The 27,644-nt window shown below is 39.6% G+C and overlaps 1 protein-coding gene across 2 annotated transcripts in view; it reads right to left on the bottom strand.

The window, feature by feature from the left end:
* LOC117831552 (breakpoint cluster region protein-like) overlaps window positions 1-27,644 on the bottom strand; it is a 117,791-nt gene that overhangs the window by 13,853 nt on the left and 76,294 nt on the right. For both annotated transcript variants that reach the window (XM_034710291.1, XM_034710292.1), the window contains exons 4-17: window positions 27,213-27,317; window positions 26,732-26,917; window positions 15,408-15,515; window positions 13,669-13,729; window positions 13,474-13,526; window positions 12,681-12,821; window positions 4,597-4,718; window positions 4,128-4,293; window positions 3,827-3,946; window positions 3,466-3,541; window positions 3,215-3,319; window positions 2,805-2,879; window positions 2,282-2,379; window positions 646-777 (exon numbers count right to left, since the gene is read on the bottom strand). In XM_034710291.1, coding sequence (XP_034566182.1) covers window positions 646-777; window positions 2,282-2,379; window positions 2,805-2,879; window positions 3,215-3,319; window positions 3,466-3,541; window positions 3,827-3,946; window positions 4,128-4,293; window positions 4,597-4,718; window positions 12,681-12,821; window positions 13,474-13,526; window positions 13,669-13,729; window positions 15,408-15,515; window positions 26,732-26,917; window positions 27,213-27,317 — 1,548 coding nt within the window. The remainder of the gene's footprint in view (window positions 1-645; window positions 778-2,281; window positions 2,380-2,804; window positions 2,880-3,214; window positions 3,320-3,465; window positions 3,542-3,826; window positions 3,947-4,127; window positions 4,294-4,596; window positions 4,719-12,680; window positions 12,822-13,473; window positions 13,527-13,668; window positions 13,730-15,407; window positions 15,516-26,731; window positions 26,918-27,212; window positions 27,318-27,644) is intronic.

The following is a 27,644-nucleotide window of genomic DNA, read 5'->3' on the forward strand; positions in this document are numbered from 1 at the left end:
TCTCTTTTTTCCTTTATCTCTTTGCTTTCTCTCCGTTCATCACTTGAGTGACACTTGGCATTATCCTGCAGGCTGCCGTTGTCTTGGCAACCTAATCACCTGCTATTTATCATCAGCCGTCACAGACAGACTGCTCAGGACAATGTCTGAGTCGGGTTATTTCTGGTAATCAACAGATTCTGGCATTCTTCAAGACACCTCTCCAGAAATTGACGTGATCTCCTTGTGTGCAGAGTATCAAAGCTGTGACTCAGTAGCCTTTACAGACCCTGGACTGTGGCTTGTTTGTAAACAGCCTCACTGTTCAGCTCAATGAGAAATATATGGCATACAAATAAATTCTTTAAGTCCTTTTTTAAAACGCTCTAAAATAGCTTGAGTCAGATAAATGTTAATTGATCAAAGTGACACATCATCACTTTTTAATATTCAAATGACACTCTCCATTTAACCCGCCTCTGCCAATCCATTACATAACCGCCTAATTAATCTACTCAGCCAGTTTCTACATCGTGCCCAGTTTAAGTCATCCATTGAGCAATAATTTGGATTTCACGCTTTGCAGCAGTTGCAGTGACATAACCGTCTATCGGTAATGACTCATGGTGGGTCTGCAGAAAAGAGGGGGGTGACGTCATGTCATACCGGGAGCTGTCCTTTCCCCATGATGCGGTCCGTGCTCTCTCCATCCTCTTTGTTCTGCTTGGTCTTGTTGTAACACTTCTCATAGCAGAGCAGCCTCAGGGTCTGAGAGCCCTCCAGCTCGATTTCAAACTCCTGAGGGACAAGAAGAAAAACAGGTGTTGGAAGATTAGGTTTTGCAAAATTTGGTGCAAAAAGCAAGAATGTCGATTGCAAAGAGAAACACTGGGTATAGTGACTCCGGGAAAATAATCAGCATTCATCTACCGCCTACTTTATGAATCCATAAATCCCTCTGCAGCTGACCAACATTCCCTGTAATTATGTGCAGCACAGGAGCGCTCCACATATGGTTTGCACATCGTTCTGAACCCCACACTGCGTTGGTTCACTTAGCATTTGGACAGATGTGAGTCATCACCAGCAGCCCCTCATTAACTGATATTATTTCCACTTAGCTGGACAAAAATCCTCAAAGAGTCTTTGGGTTCAAGAGGAAAAACAAACCACTGATTGTGTCTTAAAGCTCTTCTTCTTCTTCTTCTTCTGCAGCACTAACCTCCAACATACAGCTGTGTTATTAATGCACTCATGCCTGGCAAGGTATAGGTGATTGCATGAACATAAAGCAAGCAGATGTGCTTTTCTATATGTTTACAGGGGTTGCAAATGCTGTAACCCTTTATGCTACTCATAGATGGAGAACTGACTGAGTACAGGAGCAGATGTCAGAAACAGAGAGAGCATAATCTGTATGGAGAAAATTCACAAGTGTCTTTTTTAGTTAAAGAAAGACATTAGGGGTGTTGAGCATATTTGGTGAAGTATTATGGGAAATTCTGAATCTATAACCAATAAAAATATTAGATCCTTGCAATTAGCAATTCAAAGGTTTTCAGTTGAAATGCCTTTAGGATTATACTCATGTTTTCATGTTTAATTCATAAAAATGTAAAAATTGATCCCTTTATGAAGTAAGAGTATTAGGGCAACATTAAAGACAACAATACTGAGGTACAGAGAATAAAGCTTTAAATTAAAATGACTAAATCATATCATTGCAAGAATATTTGGTTGTCAAATTACAATACAAAAGTCATAGTTTATGGGGAAACAAATTACAAAATGAGGACAAATAGTATTTTTCTAGAATAAAGTTGTGACTTCATGAGAATAGAGTTGTAACTTGAGTCTAAGGATAGCAAATATGTTATTTTTAAAAAGGATAAAAGCAGCCAGCTGCCTGCACCTAAATGAGGAATGAGTGAGGTGTCTTGTGAAGTTATATTTTAGTACACAAGTTTCACAAAAAGCAAAGTCAAGTTTATTTAGATGAACCGCCTGTGCAGACTTCTTCACAATCTCTTTATTGCAACTCTATTCTTGTAATATTTCAAGAAAGCTTCACACAACAATTTCAAAGGACAGGTGCGTAAGAAGTGAAGCAATCAAAAAGTGAAACTCCTGCAAGCTTCTAAACTTGCAAAAATATGCATTAAGCAACATTTCGGTCCTACACCTTTACTGGGCAAACAGTAAGGGTCAGGTTTTTGATTCTTGAGTCCCAGTACTCTGTCATATGAAACACAGTCTGCAAAGACATTTCATTCTGACATCACTTAAAAACATAATGTCTTACCTCGTTCCATTTGGGTTCAGTTGTGTATCGATACACTCTCGTCTTGGCTTTACTTGAAAAGAAGCCAAAGGAATCCACCTCCAATGTGCAGTAGAGATCTGATAGAATGGAGAGAGGAGGAAATATATCACATTTGTACTCATACTAAAGAGTGCTTTGTGAAGTTGTTGCATAATTCATTAAACTGACCAAATATTCAATGTTTTTCCCACAAAGAAAACTAAAGATGCATCATGTTCAAGTTGCTTAGACATATGTCTTCCTTCAGGAGTGTTTCACTTGGTAAATAAACTAAACCAGCAGCTAAAACACTAAGATTTGAAAATGTAACTTCATCCAAATTAAGCAGAGTTCTAAGTAGTGAAACTTAAAGCTTAACTTCTACTGATGACACTTTTATTTTCCTTCAGCACAAAAACAGCTCAACACAGTTTCCCACAGCTCCATGTTCACATCAGACTCATTTTGTCTAATTATCCGTATCCTCTGTTGTCTGTGTGGAGGCTCAAATCTAGTGACTCACTCAAGCTCTGTTTGAGGCCGGAGGCAGAGTGGACGATTACATTCAGGAACCCGCAGAGACCGGGGGACTCATCCTCTGGAAAAACAGTCAGCGAGCAGAGAGAAAAAAAACAACACAGAGAGCGAGGAGGGGTTAGAAAAACATGCACATCTCTGTTTTTGTTGGAGCAGAATCTGACATGGAAAAAGGGGATAGAACGGCCCTGTACAGTTTGAAATATGTAGCTTATACATCTGTGTGCCTCGTTTTGTTCATAATAATTAATCACGTTTAAAATGTGTAGCTACCCATGTTTGTGTAGAGCTCCAGATGGTGTGGAATTTCAACTCAACATCATGTGGCACACTGCAGTTGTATGGAAAAGACTACATATGGATGAGGACCTGAGTGTTAAAAAGTTTTCAGCTTACCTTCTTTGTTGATGCTGAGTGGGATGTGGTGGACAGTCTGCAGTTTGAGACAGGAGCTTGTCAACATTTGAAGCTCCATGGAAGTCAACGAGGACGTTTTTACACCTACAGGACAGACAACACACTAACTGTTCATTCTTTTTCATAATAACAAGATTCTTGAATTAGTAGTACAAACACTTTTAAGCCCTTTGAATGTTTGTGAGTGGGAAAATCCAACTTTGTCTGTGAGACATTTCTGGGACACTTACATTTCTTCTGCTGCTCCTTCATTGTCTCCCTCCACTCTGCACGCTCGTAGTCAGAGGACATCAGGAAACTGTAACCCTGAACACGAGACACACAAAAACAGGCTTTTATTTCATCAGCAATCAATCTGGGGAATCAATCAGTGCTGAAAAGTCAAGCAGCGTTTGCTTCAAGCTTACACACGAAAGTATTAAATGGATCAAGGAGAATTCGTGTTCGTGAAGAAATGTGAGAGGGTATTGTGCTGGAAATGTAACACGAGATAGTGAAAAAAGCAGTCAAATGAGAGAAACAGGTAAAAATGTGGAGAAGAAGAAGTTTGTGCAGACAGAGGAAGGGAGATGAGGATGATGATGTCATCACCTTGCCGTTCTTGTTATAGACTCTGAGTGGCATGCTTGGAGACGTTAACAGGAGCATAGACTCCTGCTCAGACAGCTTCTTCCTGAGACGGTCGATGACCTTTGAACCCTTGTTAGCTCTCTGAAATCACAAATATGAAAATGCTTCATTTATTGTAGGAACTCTCACCTTCCTGACTTCACGTTGGTTGGGAAAATTCCCATCCTGGTGGAACACTTTCAAAATTTCAAAAGTAACACTGCTCTGGTCCCTGACAATCTGTGTCCATACATACATCTGGGTAAGTGTGCGCTGATGTTACCTTCTCTCTCTGGAGCTCACTGCGGAGGTGTGAGATCTTGACCTTCATTGCATCGAGCTCTTCATCAGGAACCTGGGGGATGGTAAGAGGCTCGGCCTCCTCGGGGCTCTGGAAGGTCAGCTCAGTCAGAGGGATGTACCACTTACTGTCATACTGCTGGTTTTTCCTGCAGTAGGGAGGAGGACAGGAAAAGGAGGAATGACAGATGAGTAAAAACAGCACAATGTGACATCAATATGAAAGGTAGATGTGAATGAATGAAAAGGAAGTCAGAAGAGTAAGAAGCAAGTTAATTTAAACATAGTTTCACTGTGTTTCAAACTGCTCTAAAACAAGCTGAGATTCTACTCCACCTCTCTATTACTACTGTTGCGTGCAGTTTTTCTGGAGTATGGACTTTGCTGTTTCTTACTGATTCAGTCACTCTAACTTGGCGAGGATAAGATGCATAAACAGTCACGATTCTTACCCTCCAATCTGTTTCTTCAGCTTGGCGCAGAGCAGCAGATCACTGAAGAGGAAGACGTGTCGCAGCTTCCTTGCTCCTTCAACCAACTCCACCATGAAACTGTCCTTCAGGAGCTGCCGGTGCTGCAGCAACAACACACAACAGGGGCGGGTTAGTGACATGAAGCTGCAGTATGAGGCACATTCAGACTGTTGTTGTCAGTTGTTCAGCTTTTTCAGTGGGTCTAGCAAGCATTCAATTAAACATATAAGTATTTATTTGAATGGAAATCATACAAAACTATTTCACAGATAGAGGTCTGCATTCAAGGGAAAGCAGCGACTTATATCAGTGAGAGAGAAAAACAGCTTGTGGAGCCTTTGTTTAGCAGCTTCATCCAAAAGATTAACCCCTCCTCCAACCTAAGAGGAGAGACATTTGGAGAGGAAAACTCCCCAAAATGAAACAAAAAAGAGAGACTGGAGTAAAGGAGAGGAAACTGGACTTTTACTTGCTGCAGTATGCTCAAAACTGTCCTCTTTAATCCATCAATGACAAATCTCACGTGCTCTGAGCTAACCACATTCAGACAAAAGATTACTGTTCCAAAAGAGTTGAGTGTTTTCATTTCATGCATTGATTAAACTTAAACCTGTTAGATTATTTTGTTATATTCTGGCATAATCATCCATTTCCAGCACACTGATTAATCACTGACGTAATGATGGATTGTGAACGGTGTGATTAGGAGCTCTGAGACTTATCACTGATGTCAGACTATGTAATGAGGTGTGTAATACTTTCATTTACCAAAAGGGGGCAGTGATGTCATTTTCCAGACATGAGGTTACAGTCACAAGAATAGACTTGGAATGAAACGAGGAGCAAACAAAAGTCAAACCACATCTCAGTAGTAAACAGTTCACTTTCACACGCTCGGAAGCTTGGCTTTATAAGTGGTGTGGGACATAAAACTGTAAAAACAGGAGAAAATATTCAGATGTTGTTTTTAAATACAGCAGGAAAACATAACAGGGAGTATTTTACAGGGAATGCACCCCATAAAAAACTTGGTTTGATTCTTTCCATTCTATATCTTTTGTAAAATAATTATTCATACAATTTGATATTTGTGTTTTTTGTTCCTCTTTCTTTTTGTTCTTGCTTCATTTGTAACCGCCGTTTTCACAGTCAAACTCTTCAGTGCATATCACTGGACTTAACCAAGTTAACCCCAGAGTTAGACATTTAAGAGTCAGCACTACTAGTTTGCAACACTTTAAATACAGCTTTTAAAAAAAAATCAAATCTAAGCCAACCCTACAAAGACCTGGCAGCAAAGCCACGAGGACGTCACACTTGTTCAGAGCCAATCACATCCTATCTTCTTCTTTACTCCCTCCCCTCCTGTCCGAGTACTCCTGGCCTTTCCATCACGACCACACAGCTACTGTCACCAACAGAGCACGCTGAAGTGGAGCCTATACTTGTGTGAGAGAGCTTTATATGCTTTAAAAACCTGACAGGCATCTGCTGGCGAAGAGGAGGATCATGCTGTTACATTTAGTTCATTGTGTAAAGGTAAAAGGGACAGGGACAGGGACAAAGACAAAGACAGAGAGAGAATGTGTTAGAAAAAGAGAAAGACAGAGATGAAAAAGACATGAAGATGAAAGTCAAAGGTTTAAAGAGAAATAGGAGAAGGAGACGGTGAAAAGGAAATAAGTGCAACACAGTAGCTCCCAAAGGATCCAATGTCATGCCGCAGTTTACTGTCGACACGTCATCCAAGCAGCTCCACTGCAGAGATCTGTTGTCTCTACATGCACTGCAAAATCACCCACGAAGGAAGATCCTACTGTACAGAAGATTCCAATTATGTTCTGATCCCTGAAATCAGGACCTAATTGTATTCTAATTCTCACTGGTGGATCTAATTATTCATTACCAACCAGATAATGAAGCCTGCAATGATGACGGCCTATGACAGATAACTTCCAGATGGGTTGCTTTCCATCATGTAGTCTTTTTTTTTTTATAGCCATGCGGGATAGGATGCAACACCTGTCAGACCACACATGATAACATATTTCCTCTCTTTTCCCCTGTGGTCCTGATTCCTGTACCCGTTTGTGATGGATTACTGACTGAGATATGTTAAATTCCCTCATCATAACTGGTCTCTGTAAACGTTCATCGTTCACTCTCCATCTCCTGGTTTTGGACTTTGATGCCACAAGAAAGTCATTCCACATGTAACGTAATCCCCCTGAGGATGATTTCTCTCTAGGATATGAAACAAGTCTCCATCTTGCCTTACTTCTGTCAATCTACATGCTGTCATGTCAGTCTATATTTAGGAAACACACTGTACAGGAGTCAGAGTGAGATATTGGTCACACTGCTCTGCTTAGTTTTGGCACATTATTAAAAAACAATTAATGGACTGGTGCTTAATGGAAGACTGCTGCTTATTATAGCACATTAAAAGCACAGAGGCACCATTAGTTATATAGCACACAATCAATGATCTCCTCTTCCAGTGGGGCCAGTTAATTATTGTAAGAGTATTGGAGATTTGAGGTACAAATGTTATTCTAATCGTTGCTAATTATTTAAATATTGAAAAAGATAATTCAAACAAGACCAAGAATCAACAGTAATGCTAACAGCTCCGTTAGATAAACGAAATTAACTAAATTTTAAGTGCATGTTAACATATTACACAACGATTATTAGCATGAGCAATGTTTTCCATATTCACCATGTTAGTTTAGTACAATAGCATGTTACTTTATCTTATCTTAACACTCAAAGTACAGCTGAGGACAACCAAAGGTCATTAGTTTTGAGGATATTTGGTTAAATATCGAAGTAAGGTATCTAGAGTGTTTAATTTTTTTTAACACAACATAGATTTAGAAACAGGACCAAGAGCCCACTGCTTTGCTAACAGCTCTGTTAGGATGTACTTATACACAAAATAACAATCAATCAATCAATCAATCAATCAATCAATCAATCAATCAATCAGTCAATCAATCAATCAATCAGTCAATCAATCAATCAATCAATCTTTATTTGTATAGTGCCAAATCTGAACAAATTTTATCTCAAGACGCTTTTAAAAACATAGCAGCTCTAGACCATACTCTATGTTAAATTATTAACAAAGACCCAACACCAAGACAGGATAAGACTCAGGCTGTTTTCGAAACGGCCTTCTACATACTACCTACTAATGTAGTAGGCAGTATGTACTGTCTACTACATACTGCATTTGAATTTAGTCTGTACTATGACTGTTCTGTTAGATCTGTGTTGCTGTACGCTGGGCCAGACGTCACTGGATTTCAAGTTTCAGAAAGCGGAAGTAAACAACGGCCAAGCTGATAGCGAAACTGATTCTTTAGCATCACTTATGATTTAAAAAGTTAGGAAGTGGTTTATATTGAATTTATTAATTTTCACAGCACCTAAAAACTGAGTTCCCCCCGTCAATAAAAGAAGAGAAAAGAAAAAGCGGAACAAGCGCTGTGCATTGTGGGAAACAGTACGCAAGGCAGACTGGTCTGATGAATACTGTGAAATTTTCCCGAATCAGTAGATCTGTGGAGTTTTAGCACACTGCAGATTTTACTCTTGTTCACATACTACATACTGAATTTTTGCCAAATCAGTACGTACTGCTAGTATAGTAGGCGGTTTGAAAACATCCTCAGTCTTATCTCATCTTAATCCAGCATGAGCATTGCACCCTGCAGTATTTAGCTAATTAAAGCGGCTATGAGCATCATGGTATTTCAGCACTCTACCCTGCTGATGACAATTATAACTTTTTGGTGAAGTTAGTGGTGTGAGCATCTTCCTTTAGTAAATCAGTAAGCTAACAAGTGACAATTAGCATCGAACACAAAGTATAGCTGATGATGGGGAGGTTGTTACTGTTTCAGGTGTTTAGGCATGAACTGATTTATGAAGTGGGGTTGTATGAGATACTTGTCCATAGTAAGTGTATTACCCACAGGGGACCCTGTTTGGCTTTCATACCCTTTGTTGAAAAACTGGGCGAAGGGTGAAATGGAAAGGAAGCTAAGCTAACAACGGCTGTAAACATGGAAACGTAATTTAGCTAATTTTAAGGAAACCTGACACAAACACTTGTGTCAGTGTAAGTTAACTTGTTATCTAGAACATGTTCAGCACCTTAATTTGCCTTCAGCAAAGTATCTCAAGCAATGAGGTGTTTTCAATGTTCACCATGATAGTTTAGAATACTAGCATGCTAACATTTGCTCACAGCACTAAATACAAAATATAGCTGATACTGATGATTTTTACATATTGTCACACATTGGACTCTTGTTAAAGAAATCTGTAGAGTGTACACAACAATAATGTCAAGCGCTGTACTTCTTTTAAATGTTCCTTTCCTAACTGTTCTCTTAAATTTTTAAAGAGTCGCTGTGCCCGGTTTACTAGTGTTGACAGCATTCATCTTCCACACCCTGTGCAGCAGTGATGTAATGGTGGCACTCTGGTACCACACTAAACCACAGTTGGTTGTGGTCAAAATTATCACAGACCACACCCGACCACACCTAGTGATGATGCTGGGTGTGCTCTGGATACCTTTGAACCCACACAGGCCTTCAAAATGTGGACTAATGTGGATTTTAAATTCATCTTTCAGATGGAACCAGACTAAGATTGATTTTTTTTATGTGTGGGCCTAATGTATCACATTGCAGCTTTGAATGTTGAATAAAGCTTTGGAAGTAATATTTTTATCCAACAAGCTAAAACCTGTTTTGATAATCATGTCAGGTCAGCAGACAATTTGTAGACTTGACCAGGTTTTTGATTGGATTTCTGAACAAAAAGTACAACAGTAGATTAAGATGGATTACTATACAGATGGTACCTTAACTACTGCCAATAATGCATGCAGACTAAAATGAAGGGTTAGCTGCACTGCTTGCCTTGGATGCTGCAGATTTGTCGTAAAAGGATGTATGTAAACTTAATAGGAAATGACCTCCAATAAAATACACTGTCCACCAGGCCTTGGTGATAATCCTCTACTCCACTGATCTCATGATAAAGGGATCAAATGAAGGGAGGGATAACAACAAGATAAGGGATTTACAGGACTCTAACTGTGTGAGAGTGAATGGAAATCATGTGATAGGACAAAGCAAGACAGACAAGCCAAATACTGCAACTGTGAACATCCAGATTTGTTATTCAAAAACAAAAGGTCTCAAATTTATGAGTTTATGGATTTTAATTTTGGATGCATAAAAAAATCTATAATAATGATAGCCTGAACAATGCTGTTATAATGAGTTTTAATATTCTGAATGAAGGGTTCATACATACATAAAATGCCTAGAGATACTTTTAATTAATGCTGATTGTCTTATATGATGATGCAGACTCATATTCCAACAATGCTTATTCTACATCAGTAATCTGATGATTTTGAAAATGTGCTTGCGCTGCTGCTTTTTCTTTGCTACTGGGGAAACAACATCCTTAACAAACCAGCTGTCTCAGCGCATCAGATGACATTTTCTTAATATTGCACTGCCAGTAGGAGAAATGTGACTTTCTCTATTTCTCATAATAGCTGACCAGAACATCAGCTAAAACCACTGTGGGTGGGGAGCAGCATGAGGCACAGCACGCTGACGGCACAGAACACAGATTAAATATTGACCATCTCCTGGAGGAGCCTTGCAGAGAGCATGTACCCAAGTAATGGCATGAATTTACAAAAGATCCATATTTATATTTAGAATACACGCTTGAAGGAGCATCTCGGTGCTTGTGCCTGAACTTCCTGCAGATTTGTGACTGTACAGGGATGTTTTTGTGTGTTGATAGAGAAAAAGATGAGCTACAGATAGATGAAAGCAGCGTAAATCAATGTGTGCATTTCTACTCAGAATACACACACATACACACTCCAAGAGCATATTTTTCCCACAGGCAAACAAAGCAGAGCGAGGAGGTGAATTGAGATTTAGGCAGCGCCATCATTTGCATTTTAATTAAGCAGCTTCTGTTTGTTCCCTCCCCTCGTACGGTCGGGTGAGGGCCTCTGGGGGCCACTTGTGCTGCTCTGCTCCTGCATGCCTGCACTGAAAAAACACAGGTTACTCACTACTGTGTGCGCAATGTATCGGCACTTCAGAGTTCCCTTCATTCTCTGCAGAACAGGAAAGAAACTAAAGCAATCACTTTTGTCTCTTTTCTGCTCACTTGTGTTATTTGATTGTTGTCTCCTCTTTTGTTCACTATCATTAATATAGTGAAACATGTGTTCTGTGGTTAGAAATAATCAGTACTTTTAGTATACAATTTATGCTGTCTTTACATGATACCCAGGCTTACTCATTTTCTTTGTCAACCACTAGTGCAAGCAAAAAAAGAGTCCTTATTTGACATTTGAAGTCAGAGAAAAAGTGAGGTTATCAATGAAGATGTTCTGTTTCTACATCAAATTGGTGGAGAAGCTCTGCTTGTAAACATCTTGCTAGCTCTGACTAACATTAGATTCCCAGATAGCATCACTCTGTAGTTTTGCCTTATTTTTGAGGGGCAAATGCATTATAGTATCTTATCCGTTCAGTGACTGATGAACTCATTAATAACTCATATCTCATAGTACGCAGTATTAGAGACCAGTTAGAACTGGTATTAATCTAGGTAGGAGTAAAAGTATCAGCATTCGTATCAGTATTAGTTTTGGCATCAGTATCAGTGCAACTGTTCTTATCAACATGGATTTCTTAACTGAAATTATAGCTATTAAAACAGCATCAAAGACACACTGTCTCTACTACAAGTAATACGTTTTATTAGCTATATAGCTGTGTGCTGTAGCGTCCTGCTGACAAAGCTCCTGATCTTTCAAGGTAACAATAGTCTTGATGACTGAAACGTAAAAACCGTTGCAGCACAGTTACTGAAGACAAAAAACATGGACATATAATACACTCTAAGGTACCACATAATGAGCTCCATCGATTTCCATGTGCTGCTTTCATGTATCCACAATAAATATTTGATGGCTGGAGTGGAGGTCCGCACTGACTGGGATGAAGCTGGGGCCTGCGGGGATAGGAGTGAACGTGCGTCTGTGTGTCTTTCTTGGTCTATGTGTATGTTCAAAGGCAAACAAGAGGACGAGAAAGAGACGAGCGAATGGAACAGAGTGAGGAAAATGTGTTGTGTGTTGTGTGTGTGTGTGCGTGTGTGTGTGTGTGTGTATAGAAAGGGTGCAGTAATGACCCCCCTGTGAGCAGAGGGAGGAGCTGGATCGGCCTTTTCACTCCTTCACTCCCTCCCTCCGTTTATGAATAATTAAATCGGAATCTGCCAGTCAGAGTGGACCGGTGGCTCATTACAAGGCATTATGTACGGCAGTGTCACGCAAGCTATCAATCAAGAAGCAGCCATTCATGTGCGTCAAGTCATCTCCGGGGGACGGAGAGACAGTGGGGGGTAGTGTGTGAATGGGTGTATGCGTATGTGTGTGTGTGTGTTTGCGCCGGGGGAGAAGGAGGGATGGGAAGCCACAAGAGACGCACAGAACAAACAGAGGATCACCCTCAGCCAGGCAACCCTGGTATGACCATATATGGGCATGAGGCTCTGCTTTAGGCTGCAGACTGACGCCCCCATACACTCATTTGGCACTGACTTCAGAAGCATTTAGATAGGGTGGGGTCATAGCATCACCATGCTCAACATCAGAGGTGAAAAGAGTTAAATTAAAGAACAAAGAGTAAAATAATACATCTTAACTGCCTGCTCTTATTAGTGGATAGTGATTAAAAACTGAAACCATTCTAGATTTTTAAAGGGAAGGTTGAGAGATGCAAATTCAGAAGAAAGCTTAATAGGTCCAATTTATGACAGCAAAAGCCATAATATGTGATCTGTTTTTTGTTTCAATATAGCTTACAATAATATGTTGCAACCCTCGCTTGCTTCTTAAATGTATTGTCCAGTCTTTTGGTAACCTTAATCTGTCTTTGTTTTATCCCTGGTTCATTCCAGTAATTAACTGTGTATGTAAATGTCTGGGCGCTCACCTCTCCCTTCTTGACCGTCATAGACTGCCGCCTCGGTGTTGACTCCTCGTTGATGCTGGACAGGAAGTTCTGGGAGATCCGCAAGGCGTCCTGCAGAAGTGGGTGGTCCGGATGGCTGGTGGGCGTGTGTTTGAGTAAGTCCTGGTGTGCGGCAGTGGATGAAGAAATATGAATTCCAAAAGCAAAAGTGAGATACAAACAGATGTTGGACAGAGATGGTGAAAATGCAGATTTGTAAATAACTGACACATATGACAATTACATTCAATAATACCAATAACTGATTGGTGACACACAGGATTTTTATCCTGTGTGTCATTCCTCAAAGGTTAGTCTTCTGAGCGTGTGAGTCAATTATATAACATGAAAGAACATGATTTGAATGTGACAGCATTAAAACATCCTGCAGGAACTTTTCGTTTGTGTCAATTTAGGCACCCTCTATGGTTAAAGCAGTACCTCTTATCACTTTATTAAATTGACCCTTTACATCTGTAAGTAGTATTTAACAAAAAATCTAAAGTGTATCACTCAATGAGAATCTTTACTTAGGAAAATGTAAACAAAGACTCTTTCTGCCGAGCGCTGTTAATCTGACACCTATCTCTCCACAGTGGTTTCGGGCATTAAAAATAACTATATGGACCGAACCAATCTTTATGTTAATGGTTTGATTTGCTTTTGTAGCTCATTTTAAAGCATGAATGTTAATTTCAGTATTTTTCATTTTCAGCTTAAAACCCCTTACAGGAGCTTTAAATGTGTTGCCACTGAAGTGCTCACTCTTACTTACATGGAGAACCAACGTGCTGCGAGTCACTCTGTCCACCGGTTTATAAAGCAACGCTGCATTGGTAGAAGGAGAGAAACCACACAAAAATGTTTATATAAATGGACTACATTCATATGATGAAAACAAACATCACAATGCATTTTTCCCCCCGTTACTTTTGATATAAATAAGTAAAAGCTAGCAGATGTGACTGACCCTCTAGAGAGTTCTTGGCCGTCTGGTCCTTGGAGTCCTTGGGGCTCCTCACCTTCAGGTTCTGTTCGGACACAAAAAGAAAGGAGACCCCTTTAAAAAAAAAGAAGTCCTTTAAAAGCCTTTTCACACCTGTATATCATATCAAAACATAGTGAGGTTATTATCCTTGCTCCAGCACTGAGGTCACCCACTTCCAAATTAATTATGCCAACCTCAGCAGCTTTTCCCCCCACCAGCTTGCTCAGATGGCTGAGAGTCATGCATCATTACTTAGACCATTAACAACCCTCGATGATGAATTCCCCATCCTGCATGGAGACACCAACCTCAACACTAACAGGGAGATCTCATGAAACATAGACCAGGACTAATGATGTATGGACACTGTAAAACGCTTGGAAAAAAGCCACCAATGTACTGTTCAACACTTGACTTTAGTTTGTCCTGCTAACCTAAAGATAACGAAATAAGACAATCTATTTTCTCTGTTTAGGTAACTAACGAACAAACTGATCATCTTAAATGTGTCACATGGTGACAGCCCTCTGATGTAACTGAGGTACATATTTTTTTGTTGGCCATTAAAACTAACTTTGAGGCATACAGCTACAGTAAACGTTCAAATCCAGTACATCTCATATAAAAGACAAACATGTTTGATGACAAGATAAATGCACGGATTTATCACACTGTCAGGACTTATATACAATTTTTGTGGCGCACAGTTTGGAATAACACCCAGCTAAATATACAGAAAATATCACAAACCATCCTCAAGTCATTCCTATCTGCTTTGTTCAGGATAGACACACATCATTGTCAACAAAATCCAAAAATGGGTGCAGACACACACATTCACACAAAATTGCCTGTGGCTGCACTTGCCCAGAAATATTCAGCTGTACAGTACATTCAAATTTAGATGTAGTCAAATGATGAAAGCTGCGTGGGTGAATAATGGGAGAGTGTTTTGCATGTAGAGTGCACGGAGAACAAATCTGTAATGCAGCTGCATAATCGGAAATCCTAGAAACTGCTCTTTTCCCTGATAACACATAATTTGACACTGTGGAAAGTCACTCATCTTCTGTTTGAGGAGGTAACACTGTCTTTCAGTCACAAAGTCACAAACTCTCCAGATGCAGTGAGCGTAGGATGGCTGTGTTTTTTAAAATGTAAATAAGTATACAGCTACGACAGACCAACACATTAATGTGAAACAGTGATATAATAGTAATGGTGTAAAAGCAGAGTATGGGATAGTTAAGAAGTTTACAAAAACAAAATAATAAGTGGGAGGAAAACATCACTGACCAGACACTCATCTTGTTCAGTACTGGCTGTAATAACAGGATTTCCACAATGATGTGTAAAACTGTTAAAAATCGCTCCAGTGATAAATATCTACCAAAATATGTACTCCCTTTTATCTTCACAAAGATACAACAGTGAAAGGAGACCAGCTTGTGAAACCCAATTGGATAATTTGTTGGTATGTGGGGGGTTAAGTGTCTGAGTGACTGATTTTACACGGTGGTAAAATGATCCCATAACTCACAGAGATCACAGCTACAACACAGGCTGAAACAGCTTTGACACAGGATCCAACCCTGTTACTATCGCCTCTCTGTCCGAGTCCTTCCCCCACTTACACGGTGTAACTTTCTATAAAAATAAAAACATGCATATCCATGCCTAATTGGTGTTTTTATTCACTTTCCTCCTCTCCCCCTTCTTACCTCAGAGATTTCAGCAAACTGCGTGTTAGCCTGGCAGCACTTCTCCGCCGTCTCCACAGCCAGCTCGTAGTTGTCCACGAATGCTCTGTAAACTCCCAGCTGACTGGCCTGGTAAGAGAAAAGAGAAAGGAAAGAGATATGGAGTTAAATTTTGTGTAACAGACATGACATTTGGAAAAGCTTGATAGTGTGGAATGCACTGTTATAATGCATCAAAAGCTTCAACACACACAGTAAACTCTGCTGAAACAAAGAATGTTTCTTTAGAGTAGTAATACATAGCAGCATCTGCTAGGTCCTTAGACAGAGCAGCTTATTGTAGACCCTATGAATGAAAATCACATAACGGTCTTTCAGCCAGAAGCTCAGACACATCCAAACACACTCAAGTGTCCTCTTCACTACTTTACTTTTCTTAGCATCAACCATCTCATTCATAAACATTATGCAAATTACAAACCTGCTGCTGCTTCAATTTCTAGAGTGAAAAGAGAGGAGGCAAAAAGTGTAGATACATGGCCAGCTTAAACTGAGTGCTAAAATACTGTTTCAAGTGAAGTTTCATTATAAGCAGCAAAGCAACTGAACAATTAACAATTACTGAAATTTTTATTTCAATGTTCCCTTTTTATGTGGTTTTATTTCACTGAATGCTACTCTGTAAATGTGATGGCCAAATAGGGACACAAATTGAAATCTGCAGGATAATTAAACTCTCTCTGTTACACATCACTTGAATCTGTATTGGAAAAGTGTTCAATTGCATCGTCCTCTTTAAATCAAACAAATCTGGATTTAAATACAAACAAAAAACTATGGATAAAGCAGAGCCAGACAAATAAAGTAAACTCTTCTTTAAAGAAAGTCACAGAGTCTGCAAATGTTTTGTCTAAATCACGTTTAACCATAAGTGTTAAAAAAATGTAGCCAATGCAAAACCCCCCGCAGTTGATCCTGTTTGACTGGAAACTAGCTCCCATCATATGATCGCTGGATCAGAGAAGTCCTCTGCAACCTTAAGCTGGAAAAACTCAGATTCTCCTTGAAAAATCCCTTACTTTAATTCCTGATTCTGATGATGAGTAATTCACCTTACTCCCACTCTTTTCACCCTTCTCCTCCAACTGCTGCACCTTCTGCTTTATTGTAATTTTTTTTCCCTGTCTTTTTTAAATTATTTATTTATTGTTTTTCTTTCTTTCTTTCTTTCTTTCTTTCTTTCTTTCTTTCTTTCTTTCTTTCTTTTTCCCTGTTGTGTGACTGTGTGTGTAGTGTGTGTCCACCAACCTCCGTACAGTCTGGACCTGAACTGGGTGAGTGGGGCGGGGGGGGTTAAGACATTACTGTAATCCTGTGCCTTATTATTCAAAGCAACTTGACATTGTCTGTTAAAATGTTCAAAACTTAATAAAAAAGAGTTTGAAAAAAAGAAACAAAAAAACCCTGCAGTTTCTGAAGTGTCCGCCTATTGTTCCAATAAAACCCCAAGGAAACCCCATTAGAGATTCTATTATACTGCATTGTGTATGTTTCTTGGGTTATTTCAATGTTTGGGTTAATCATGCTGGTTGAATTTTTGGTCTCTCCATTCTGTGACTTTATTTGTGACAACTGTACAAGGGGGATGAATGTTTTGTATGCCCATCCATTTAAGGCCTTAGGTTATTTATGCATGATAAGGGGCGGGGCTGTTTTCGATAGACAGGTGGGCAGACTTTTTTGCCAGACGGCTAACAGTACGCCTAAACTCCGCCAGCATTTCCAATATGGGGGCTGCCATGTTTGGCTTCTCTACACTCCTTCAGAAACCAATGGATGTAGTCACTGATCCCTGACCTGATCCTTCTATGTGACCTACAAAAGCTGGTTGGGACTGAAACCCAGGCTGGTGCTTTGAGGACTAGTGCCAGTGTGCAATTTAACCACAAGGCCAAACCGTCACCCCACAAAAGTGATCATTTTAATGTTTTAAAAAAAAACTTATAACCACTGCCCGGAGCAGGCGTCAGACAAAGTGTGCTCTTTTATCAGATATGCCACTTCCAAGACTCATAGCAAGGGAAACGCTTGACTGTTTAATGACAGCAGGTGGACACAGATTGGTAAAGAGATAGGAGTCAGTACTTTTTCTGCAGGGGGCGCCAAAAAAAGACAGTTCCTCACAGGAGCTTAAACACTAGTAAGTATAAAAGTCTGCGTAATGCTACTTTAAACCAGCGAGATGTATACATCTGGAAGTTTTACATCCAACATAGAAGATCCATCCCTGTCCGCTGAGACTTAGTCACTGACTTGCATACAACTGAATGAATCAACCATAAAAGATAAACACAATCACAGTCACAACAACAGCATGAAACCATGGTGCTTCATGCAGTCAGGCCTTGGTTGCTGTGGAAACCAGCAAGCCCCGCACTGTACTGGGGTTGGGTAATTAATGATTGGTGTAACAGAGGCTATGAAAGCACATTTAGGAAGCTGGATGGCTGAATAAAACTCTAGCAAACGCTGCCTGCCAGCGCTGCGATCCATCTCGACGGTGAACAAAAGGGACAATCAATTCTCTTGAACAAAAGCCAGGGGAGGAGAGAGTACAGTGGAGACGGGCTTTGTCTGGTGCAACACACACACATAGGGCTACACACACACTCTCACACACTCTTTAAAATAACACCAAATAACCAAGGAACATCTCACCTGAGTATAATGAAAAACAGGAATGTATGCAATCTGAATTATTGCATCTATAGCACTTAATGACCCAGCTTATTACTTCATTAAAGACCTGAGAGCACCATGCCAGAGTGAAAAGAGCTTTATAGTATGCATAGTTATCTTTTGACCCTCTCAAAGACCAGGAATGAAGGATTATTATGATGTACTGTATCTCCTAACGTTTGTAGCTTTAGTCATCATTTGCATCAATGGTAATACGACTGTATCATTCATGAGTAAGACAAGATCTTCTTTTGTGCCGTTTTATTTTGTAAACACATTTTTTTCTGGGGTATTGCGGTTATTTGCATAATTGTATTTGTTGGTATCAAATATAGTTAAAATGTATACGGTTATTTATTTTGAAAAAGAGTTTCACAAGATACACATTCCCATAATGTAACCTATCAGCAAGCTTATTGCAGTGATTTTGTTCACATTAGTGTGATAATGTATCGCTGTTGTTGTTTTTGTTGTGCAGTGATTCACACTACATTTATCTCTGAGACACAGCAGATAGAGCTCTGGCTGTATCCATATCCTCAAAGTATAACCCAAGACAACCCAGTGCTAGACTTTAAACCAGCTTTACACAAATGATGTTATTACACTGAAATGTAACATGTTAAGACGATCAGACAGGTTCAAAACAAAACAAAAGTTTAGCAAACTTGTATAAAACACTTGATTTGGTCTTAAAATCCTAAGTGAGAGCACCCAAAAGTTGTTAATAATCCCTCATTGTGCAGGAAAACTCTGCATGTGTAACTACAATCAGAAGTAGGTCAAAGTTAGAGTAAGAAACTGGTCTGACTACGATGGGCGTATAAAAAAGTCTAGGAATAAAAAAAGGCAGTTTCTAACCCGAGGGTTTATTGCATCACCTGTCTATAGTTGTTGATAGGGATTTGAATGAAAAATAAGATTCTAGTTTCATCACAGCTGAATAGCATTTTCAACAAGATGGTACAGAGACATTTTGAAGTCAGGGCCCTGAAGTGTTAGAACAATCTGCCTCAGGAGATCAGACAGGCTGAGTCAGTACTTCGGGTTTTGTAACTTTTCTTGTATTCTGTTTTACTTCTTACTTCATCTTAAATCTGAAATGATTCTTTTATTTTTTGCACCAACAGGTTCTTCAAGCATCCCCAGAAAAAAACAAAAAAGCTTGAGCTTGCTCAGAAAACTGATGCCACAATCTAAACCCTGAAAAATAAAGTGGATCAGGATCACACATAAATCCATTTCTAAGAACTCTGCACTGGCTTCCTGTTTCTTAAAGAATTCATGTTAAAGTTATTTTACTTACTTTACTTTTCTTAAAGCTTTACATCAGGCATGTCCAAAGTACGGCCCGGGGGCCAATCGCGGCCCACAGTCCATTTATTTTTGGCCCCAAGCTTCCATCTTAAATTGTGTTATTTATAGCACAGAAATCAATCACATTCTGAATCCTCTGTACATTTGCAGTTTCTTTCATGCGCACAAACAAACTAAAGTCAATTCAGAAACGTCTCAAAAAGCTTCATATGGACTACTTGTATAAAAGCCAAAGCTCTGGGAATTCTGCAAGATGGAAATAAAGAAGAAACACAAGAACTCTTAAAGTTGACAGGTTTTCAAATTAATGTTTTTATCATGATGTGAAAATGTTCTGGATGAACACTAAAAGTTCAGAAGACACAAAAGAGGACACAAGACAAGATCCAAATTATGAAATTGTACAGAAAAGGTAAAATTTGGTGCAGAACATTTTTTCAAAAATAATTATTTTGTTCTTCAATTGTTGTCTGCTGGTCAGAAACGTCTTAAAAAAACATGAAAAAGAAGTGTGAGGAAATCCAAATAGTGATCCTGCCATAGGAAAATAATGATACAGTATTTTTCCCACATTGCCCGACCCTAATGAAAAACATTTTCCTCCAGAAGAAGATAAAGTTTGCTAATGTTTACATGGCTTGTGGAGAACTGAGGACTACCTAGTTTAGATTTAGTGAGAACATTTTTTAAATAATTGTTATTAAATAGAGATTTCAAATATAACTTTTATGATTCCTAAGTCTCAGTAGGAGCCACTGGCCCTGAGGTATTCTGACAACATCAAATGTGACCCTCCTTGAAAAATGTTTGGACACCACTGCTTTACATGATCATGCCCTTATTTACATACATCACACATCTTTCATGTTATGTCCCAGCCAGATCACTTCAAGTCTATGACTGCTTCATTTTAAATGTTCCTCATGTTTCCCACCAACACACAGGGGAGAGAGCTTTCTGTTTCTAAACTGTCACTGCCTCTTCATTTGAGAGTGATGAGCTCTCTCAGTACTTTAACTTTTAAGTTATTTATTCTGTCTTTTAATTTGGAGAAATGTCATAGTTTAATTGATGTTTTATCATTGTTTTTACAATAAGTTTATATCTGGCATTAACCTGTTCATTGATTTTTTAAAATTCAAATATTTCATCATTTATTTATTGATTCCTTCATATTTGACTGTTTTTTACTGTTTTAGTTTTTATTTTTAACTTATTTTAATTAATTTATGTTATCTCATTGCAGTCTTCTTTCTTGTTTTGGTCTTGTATCGATTTATCAATTTCTGTTTCTATCTTCTGTCTATTTTTCATCTATGAAGCACTTTGAGCTGCATGCTATTATTCATGAAAGGTGATATTGAAACAAAATGTAGTTGAGATGAAAATGTTGATTATTTTAATATTTGAGCTGATAATCTTTAATTATTTAACTTGTTTAAAGCACCTTCTAAAAGTATTTTCCCTCATAAAAGTGATGATCACACATCTGTGATTTTTTTTTTTTTTTACTGTTTTCCACTTGTTTGCATGTCCTGACATCCTATTTTTAGCATCACCCTGACCTTACTCACAAGCCTTGATCTTTGCGGTCATAGGGGGCTGTGAGATTCAATTTAAGCAGGAATGTAAGGTCACAAGTTTTTCTTAACAGTGTTTGCACTAATTATGTTGTCGCAGAGAGTTACAACATGTGAATGTGTAGATCTTCAAAAAGGTCAAAATAGCTGCATGCCATGAGTCACATTTAAAAACACACGATGAATGCATGACTGAAGTTCACCTCCCCCTTGTTCAAACACTCACTGATGCATTTCAGGCATTAAAATTGTTCAAACATGGACCTTTAGTGCTCCACACATACAAGAACATCTGCACACTCTGGAAGAAGCAAAATGGAGGAAGGCAAGGAGTAAAGCAATTTTCACAATCCTGAAATCCTGTGTCCTGCCCTGGGCCACACAATCTGCACCACAGTGGAGACCATTCAGAGTGTGACAGTTTGACTGTGCAGAGAACAGAGAGCCCGAATGTCTGCCAGACACATCCACATAGCGCCGTGAAGGCTTACCAAGTGTTCAGCTGCAGCTACAGTATCAGAGCAGAAAATGGCTTTTGCTGATGAAAGAAACTGCTTGGGTGTTTGGATTTCTCAGTTCAGGATTTGTCCTGCGTGAGAGTCTGTGTGTAATCCACAGCGGAAAACAACATTAGGAAAACAGCCTCATGACAGTCTACGGCCATTATATGAGAGCGCTGGATTTAGCCACTTGGGAGTTCTTACAGACTGAGATATTTTCTCACAGGGAGGGAAGACGCACTGCTTATTCTGTGATGATATAATGATACCAATAAGCAGAGCGAGGAAAAAATATAATCCTGTTTTTGCCAGTGGAGTCTCCAGCCATGCCAGGAGCTGTAGTGCAGTGCTTTGAGCTTAGTGCTAAAACGAGCATGCTAACATAATCAAAATAACACTATCACCAGGCTAATCTTTAACAGGTAATGTGTGTAATGCTTGTTTTGCATGCTTCTGTGTTAATCTATACAAAAAAATTGCCTATAAGGCAAAGGCCGTTTAGTTCATTTAATGTTGGTTCATCTTCTAGTTGTTAATTTCACCCTCCTCTCACCCCAAAACAAATAAACAAAGACTGTTTCATTAGTCAGCAGCTAGTAGCTAGTCTGTCTAATGCAACATTTCTCATTCAAAAAGCAGTGTGACATCAACATTTCACTGAAGCATGGAAAGTATTCTTTGATTTTTGGCAAGGCTATTGACCATACTCAAACATCAGCCATTGTCATCTGTCCTTACAACAATTTTTAGGAGCTATGAAAATGCAATCCTTTTCATCCTACTGGAAGGAAGCTCAAAACTCATTTTTATCTCACTGTTTCCAGGTTAGCAGACAGCTGCTAATGTTAGCATTTAGCCACCTTTCAAACACATTGCCTGTTGGTAGTAGAGTTGCCACTCGTCCCGTTTTTCCCCAGAACTGTTCCCTTTTTTCACCAGCTGTCCCAGGAAAATAAAATCTCTCCCGGGACACAATTTGTCCCATTTTTGGGGGAAAATACAAAAACCTCATTTGATTTCCTTCATTCTGTAGTCTAGAAAGCTCCCATGCTTCTGCAGCTATTTAAATATGTCTCTGTTTTCTTCCCGTCTATGCATACATCACACGCACGCGCACTAGCGCTCAAAGCGGCTCAAGCAGGGAGGGAAACTTGACCGAAGAGAGACAGCAAGCTGAATTGACCGACATACTGCGCTGAGGACTTCTTTTCACCAACTTTTGGCGTCTCCATTTGAAATGTGAGGAGAAACGACTGACAAGGAAGCAGATGGAGCAAATACATGCAAGCCACCAGCACAAAAAAAACTTATACTAGTTACAATCCTGACTGAGTGACACTGTCAGAGTTTGAATGGGTACGGCCGACCCAGGGAGACAATTTTTCCGCTACATGCGTTTTGTGTCCGGCGAAAATTATGAAGGGAAAAACGCATTGAAAATCCATGCAGAAACAAAAAAGCATCAAGCTGTGGTATCAAACAAACAAAAACAGGCAGCCATTGAACTTTGATGACCAAAAAAGGTTCACCAGAAGAAGACAAGATTGCAGCGGCAGAGTTTACCAGTGTCCTATGTCCGAATTTGATGTTCATTTGGTCAGTCTGAACTGGTAATAGTGGCCGAGCCCTATTATAATAATAATTATTAATAGGGATTACTTTGGGTGCCCAAAACAATTGGTCGAGTGTCCCTATTTTTCACAAATCCAAGGTGGCAACCCTGGTTGGTAGGGGTACACGATACAGTAGTAAATGCATAGACTCCTAACTAACAGTAATGTTTGGTAGCAGTAATGTTAGCAAGGAAGTAGTTAAATGCTAACAATTAGCTGCTGTCCAAATATATTTTTGAATTAACCATTCCATGATGTCCCTCTGAACTTTGACTGTAAAACTGGTGAAACAGAATCTATTTATATTTACAGCTTAGGCTATTAGCACAGTGCTACAATGATGGCAGCATTAAAGCTAAATGTGGTTTCAGAGGTAAGAGGCTTTCATGTAAAGATGTGGTCAAGTGGGACTTTTTTCACATCTTCACTCTCAAATGAGGTGGAAGGAACATTTCCGCAAAGACTAATTTACATGGCCTGTTTTAATACATCAGATTATCCACAGCTTGTTTTTTTTTGTAGATAATACTGAACAGACCCAACAATTCTTTGAACCACACACTAGTCTGTAACAGTATTTATCTGTTCTCTACCCAAAGTAGGACATGCAGGCTAACTGCTCTTCGAAACACATTGAATATACTCACTCACAGCTGCCACTTCAGAGAAACCATGCTAAAAAAATCCTCCACAGTGTGAAGAGCGTTTTGTAGGTTGGGTGTGTGAGGTCAAAGGAAAGATCAAGAGGTATCCTTGTTCTTTTGCACATTCACAGAATCAAGCTTTTCAGAAGGCCAAGATTCAAAGGTAGTGTACCAGTCTACATGGTGTAACTCTCTCCCTCTACAGCAGTGTATGATGTATTTAGGCCTTTCTTTCAAGCCTTCAAACATTCATTCCTGACACTCATGCTCATAACCTGTCAGTGACGCTTTGCCTCTTCCTCCTTTCTGTCTCTTACTCGTGTTACTTGTTCTGATGTTTTATGATTCCTAAGCCCGTCTGCTCCCCTCACAGGTTTCACAGTCACGGTGAGACAGCTCTATCAGAGTCACAGCAGCCTAAATCTACTTGCCTTGCCGAATCTCATCCTCATCCTCCCTTGCCTCGCCTGTATCACCTCCACTTCACTCATCTAATCTCTTCCTCCCTCCTTTTCTAGCTCCTAACAGAACGGCTGTCATGAAGCATTTTTCCTTCTTTCCTTTTTTTGTAGGCTCAGCATCTCCTGCTCCTGACTTCTATTAACTACTGTCTGGAGTGAGCGAGGGGGCCGTGTGCACGTGTGCATGAAGGCGTCAGTTTGTATTTATTGGTATAAAAATGTGTGTGAACATGTTACAAGGAAAATACAACAAAGACAGCCAGACTCTAGAGTATTGAGGATGATACAAAGCACGTGAATAGACTTTCTTTGTCAGGTTGACGTAATTGTTGAAGCAAGACAAAGAAAACAGGTAAACTGACGTTCACACCAGTGCCGGAGGGTGGGATTATTCGCTTAATTTCCTAGTTGAAGAACATATGACAAACAAAATGAGGGATGTATTTTCTGTTTTGTGTGATCTTCACATTCACTTCAATATCATAACTGTAGAATAACTCATCAGCACTGTAAACAGTCTAGGGATGACCACAATTAATTGATTATCGATTAATTGATTGTTAAGAAATTACTCGAAACACGCATTTTTGTTAGCAATTTTCCGCCACGTGGAACAAACATCATGTGGTCTCATATTACACTCAGCTATCAGGAAGGTGTTTTAAGTTTAAAGCATGTTTCAATGTAAATCAGCTGTTAAAGGTGTTGCGCACAGCGGAGACACTCAGCTGGCGGCTGCGGCGCGCGTCAGGTCTCCACGTGCGCTTTTTTAAAGAGGATCAATACAAAACTGCTGCCAACAACGACACGAAGGTTGACAACTTTAAACAGGATATTTCCCTCCTTTGGATACGAAGGCAACAGACAGGTGGGGAATTCAGGTACACTATGTTTGCAGAGCAGCAACATCAGAGCCGTCTGAGCTTTTCTGCAGCTGGATAGTGACCCGGTTGCGCTCCCGGCTGACACCTGATTGAATACACGTTTATTTTTCTCAATAAGAACGAGTAGGCAGCAAACTGGACACTGCGAGTCTGAAGTATGCTTCTGTTAGTAGTCTCAGGCTTCACTTTATAAGACTATGTCCGCGTAGAATATTTTAATGAGCCTGATCGTTGATATTCTGCGTGTCAAACATGTACCCGTATTCAATCCCGTCAGTTATATGCATTTTGTTGCTGTAGAAAATACAATTTAGGGGGAAAACAACGTATTTGGCATTGTTTTTGACGTAAGAATAATAATGTTTTTTTTTTTTATCAATTAATCGATAATTGATCGTTAACATTTCCAAAAATCGATCAAGGAAAATACTTAAAATGTACATCCCTATAACAGTCTCAATATCACTCTGTTCAATATACATTTTCCACCCATGCAAAAAATATTAACATTACATCTTTCCTTGAGGCTGAGTGGGGATTCGTTTTAATGAATCAAAGGCATATTGTAGGCACTTTTTAGGAAGGAAAAAGTATGCAGATGAGCTTTTAAAGAAAGAAGCAGAATTGAATTTGGTGTGCCAAATGACAGTAAAAAAAATACATATTAAAAACTAATTTCTTAGCTCAGTCCCAAGGGGAGCCTCCTGGGACAAGTTAATAAGTGTGTGGGAATGGGTGTATATGTGTGTGTTTGTGTATGTGAGTGTGAAAGAGCAAAAAAAAAAAAAAAGGGAGAGAGCCTCCTATTTATAGCAGCTTCTTGGAGACACAAAGCACACAGTGCAGTGATGGCCTCAGCTGCCTTGGGCAGAAAGGCTGCATTGTGAAACGTGGCTGCACCTCCCTCTGTGTGTGAGTGTGCACGCATGTGTGTTTGTGTGTGCTAGAGCATGAGTGAGTATGAGCGGGAGAAAGACAGACAGATAGAGAGGGAGACGGGCAGATTGAGGGAGACACTCGTGGGAGAGGAGCAGTATTTGGCAGAGAATTAACAAATGATTCATTGTCGGTTAATTGACCCATTGTAGAGATGATTAAAAAGAGCCAGTGTATATTTGGCCCCGACATCCTTGGCAGAAACTACTGGAGAGCTGAGAGAAAGAGAGCGAGCGGCTGTTGAGGAGGAAATGGGAAAAGAAAAGGACAAACAAATTCAATTTGTTTAAATTTAGTTTGATAAGGAAGAGCATCGCTCAAAAAATCAAATCTTTGTTTCTCTTTTCTATTGGTTTATTTCATTAGAGGGACAGATTCTGCCTCTGAAAGCCTTCAAATCAAAATAATAACGTTTATGTGAGTGATGTCACTCACAGTGTTTTCTTTGAGTCTGCATCCATAGGTCAGAAAAGTAGCCGCTGAACCCTGAACGTCTATTCTAGTAATATCAACTTTGTGAGGATCCCAATGCTGTCACTCTGATTAAGAGTCGAGTCATGCAGATACATCGAGGGGCATCTCTACAGTCAGGGGCAAAGACACAAACCCCTAAACCCCCAAACCCCCAAACCCTTAAACCCTCATGACAAGTTGCTTTATTTTTTCCTCACCAGTTTCTGGAAGAGGTCCCCGACTCTCTGGTGGTGGCTCCACTGCTGGACGCGGGGTAGAAGACCGTCGTAAAACTCTCTGTGGATCTCGTAGAGCTCAGGCACTTTGAAGAAGATGGTTTCTATTTGGGCCACGGTGAGCACAGGCTGCGACGTCGTAGCTGCAGCCTTCAGAGGCTTCATAGGCTGGGAGGAACACACATGAAACATAATGGGTATAAAGGTTGTTTTTTGTACAATGTAATCACCTTATACTACATTTCTAAAAAAATTAGCATTATTATTCAAATACAGAAGATGATTTGATTCTGTGAAGCAAGGACAGGTACTTTAAATCTGAAACAAAGAATGGACTGCTATCCAGACACAATACAATTCAAAAACATGATCCTGAATGTTGAACGTCTTTAACCTTTGATTGTTCTCACATTACAGTGTGTGTGTGTGTGTGCGTGTGTGTGTGTGTGTGTGTGTGTCTCACCAACAGCAGTGCCTCCAGGTGACTGAGGTATGTTTCCTCTGTGGCTAAGATCCCAGACAGGACCCACTTCCTCATCTCCAACCCTTTCTCCAGGTCACATTCAGTCTGTAACAAACACAAGGACACACACAAACATTAGTTTGAAACAGTTTCCAAGAATACAACATTAATAGTATGAATAGTAATTCATATGCCTCTTTTAATGACTCTGGTTTTACACTAGAAAGCACACAATGTCAATGGTTTTATTTCTGAGTCATGACACACATTCAAGCATCATGACGCTCTGTTAAAAGGACTTCTGAGATGACTTGTTTTCAAAAAGGAAATTGAATGATCTCTATTTGAGTTTGGAGCTCCAGCAGGTTTTTCTTTCTGTGAGCGCCAAAGTCTAGAAAATCAAACAGCAACAATTGCACTGTCTACAAATCC

The sequence above is a fragment of the Notolabrus celidotus genome, chromosome 19 (assembly GCF_009762535.1).
Source record: "Notolabrus celidotus isolate fNotCel1 chromosome 19, fNotCel1.pri, whole genome shotgun sequence".
In the NCBI taxonomy this organism is placed as follows: Eukaryota; Metazoa; Chordata; class Actinopteri; order Labriformes; family Labridae; genus Notolabrus; species Notolabrus celidotus.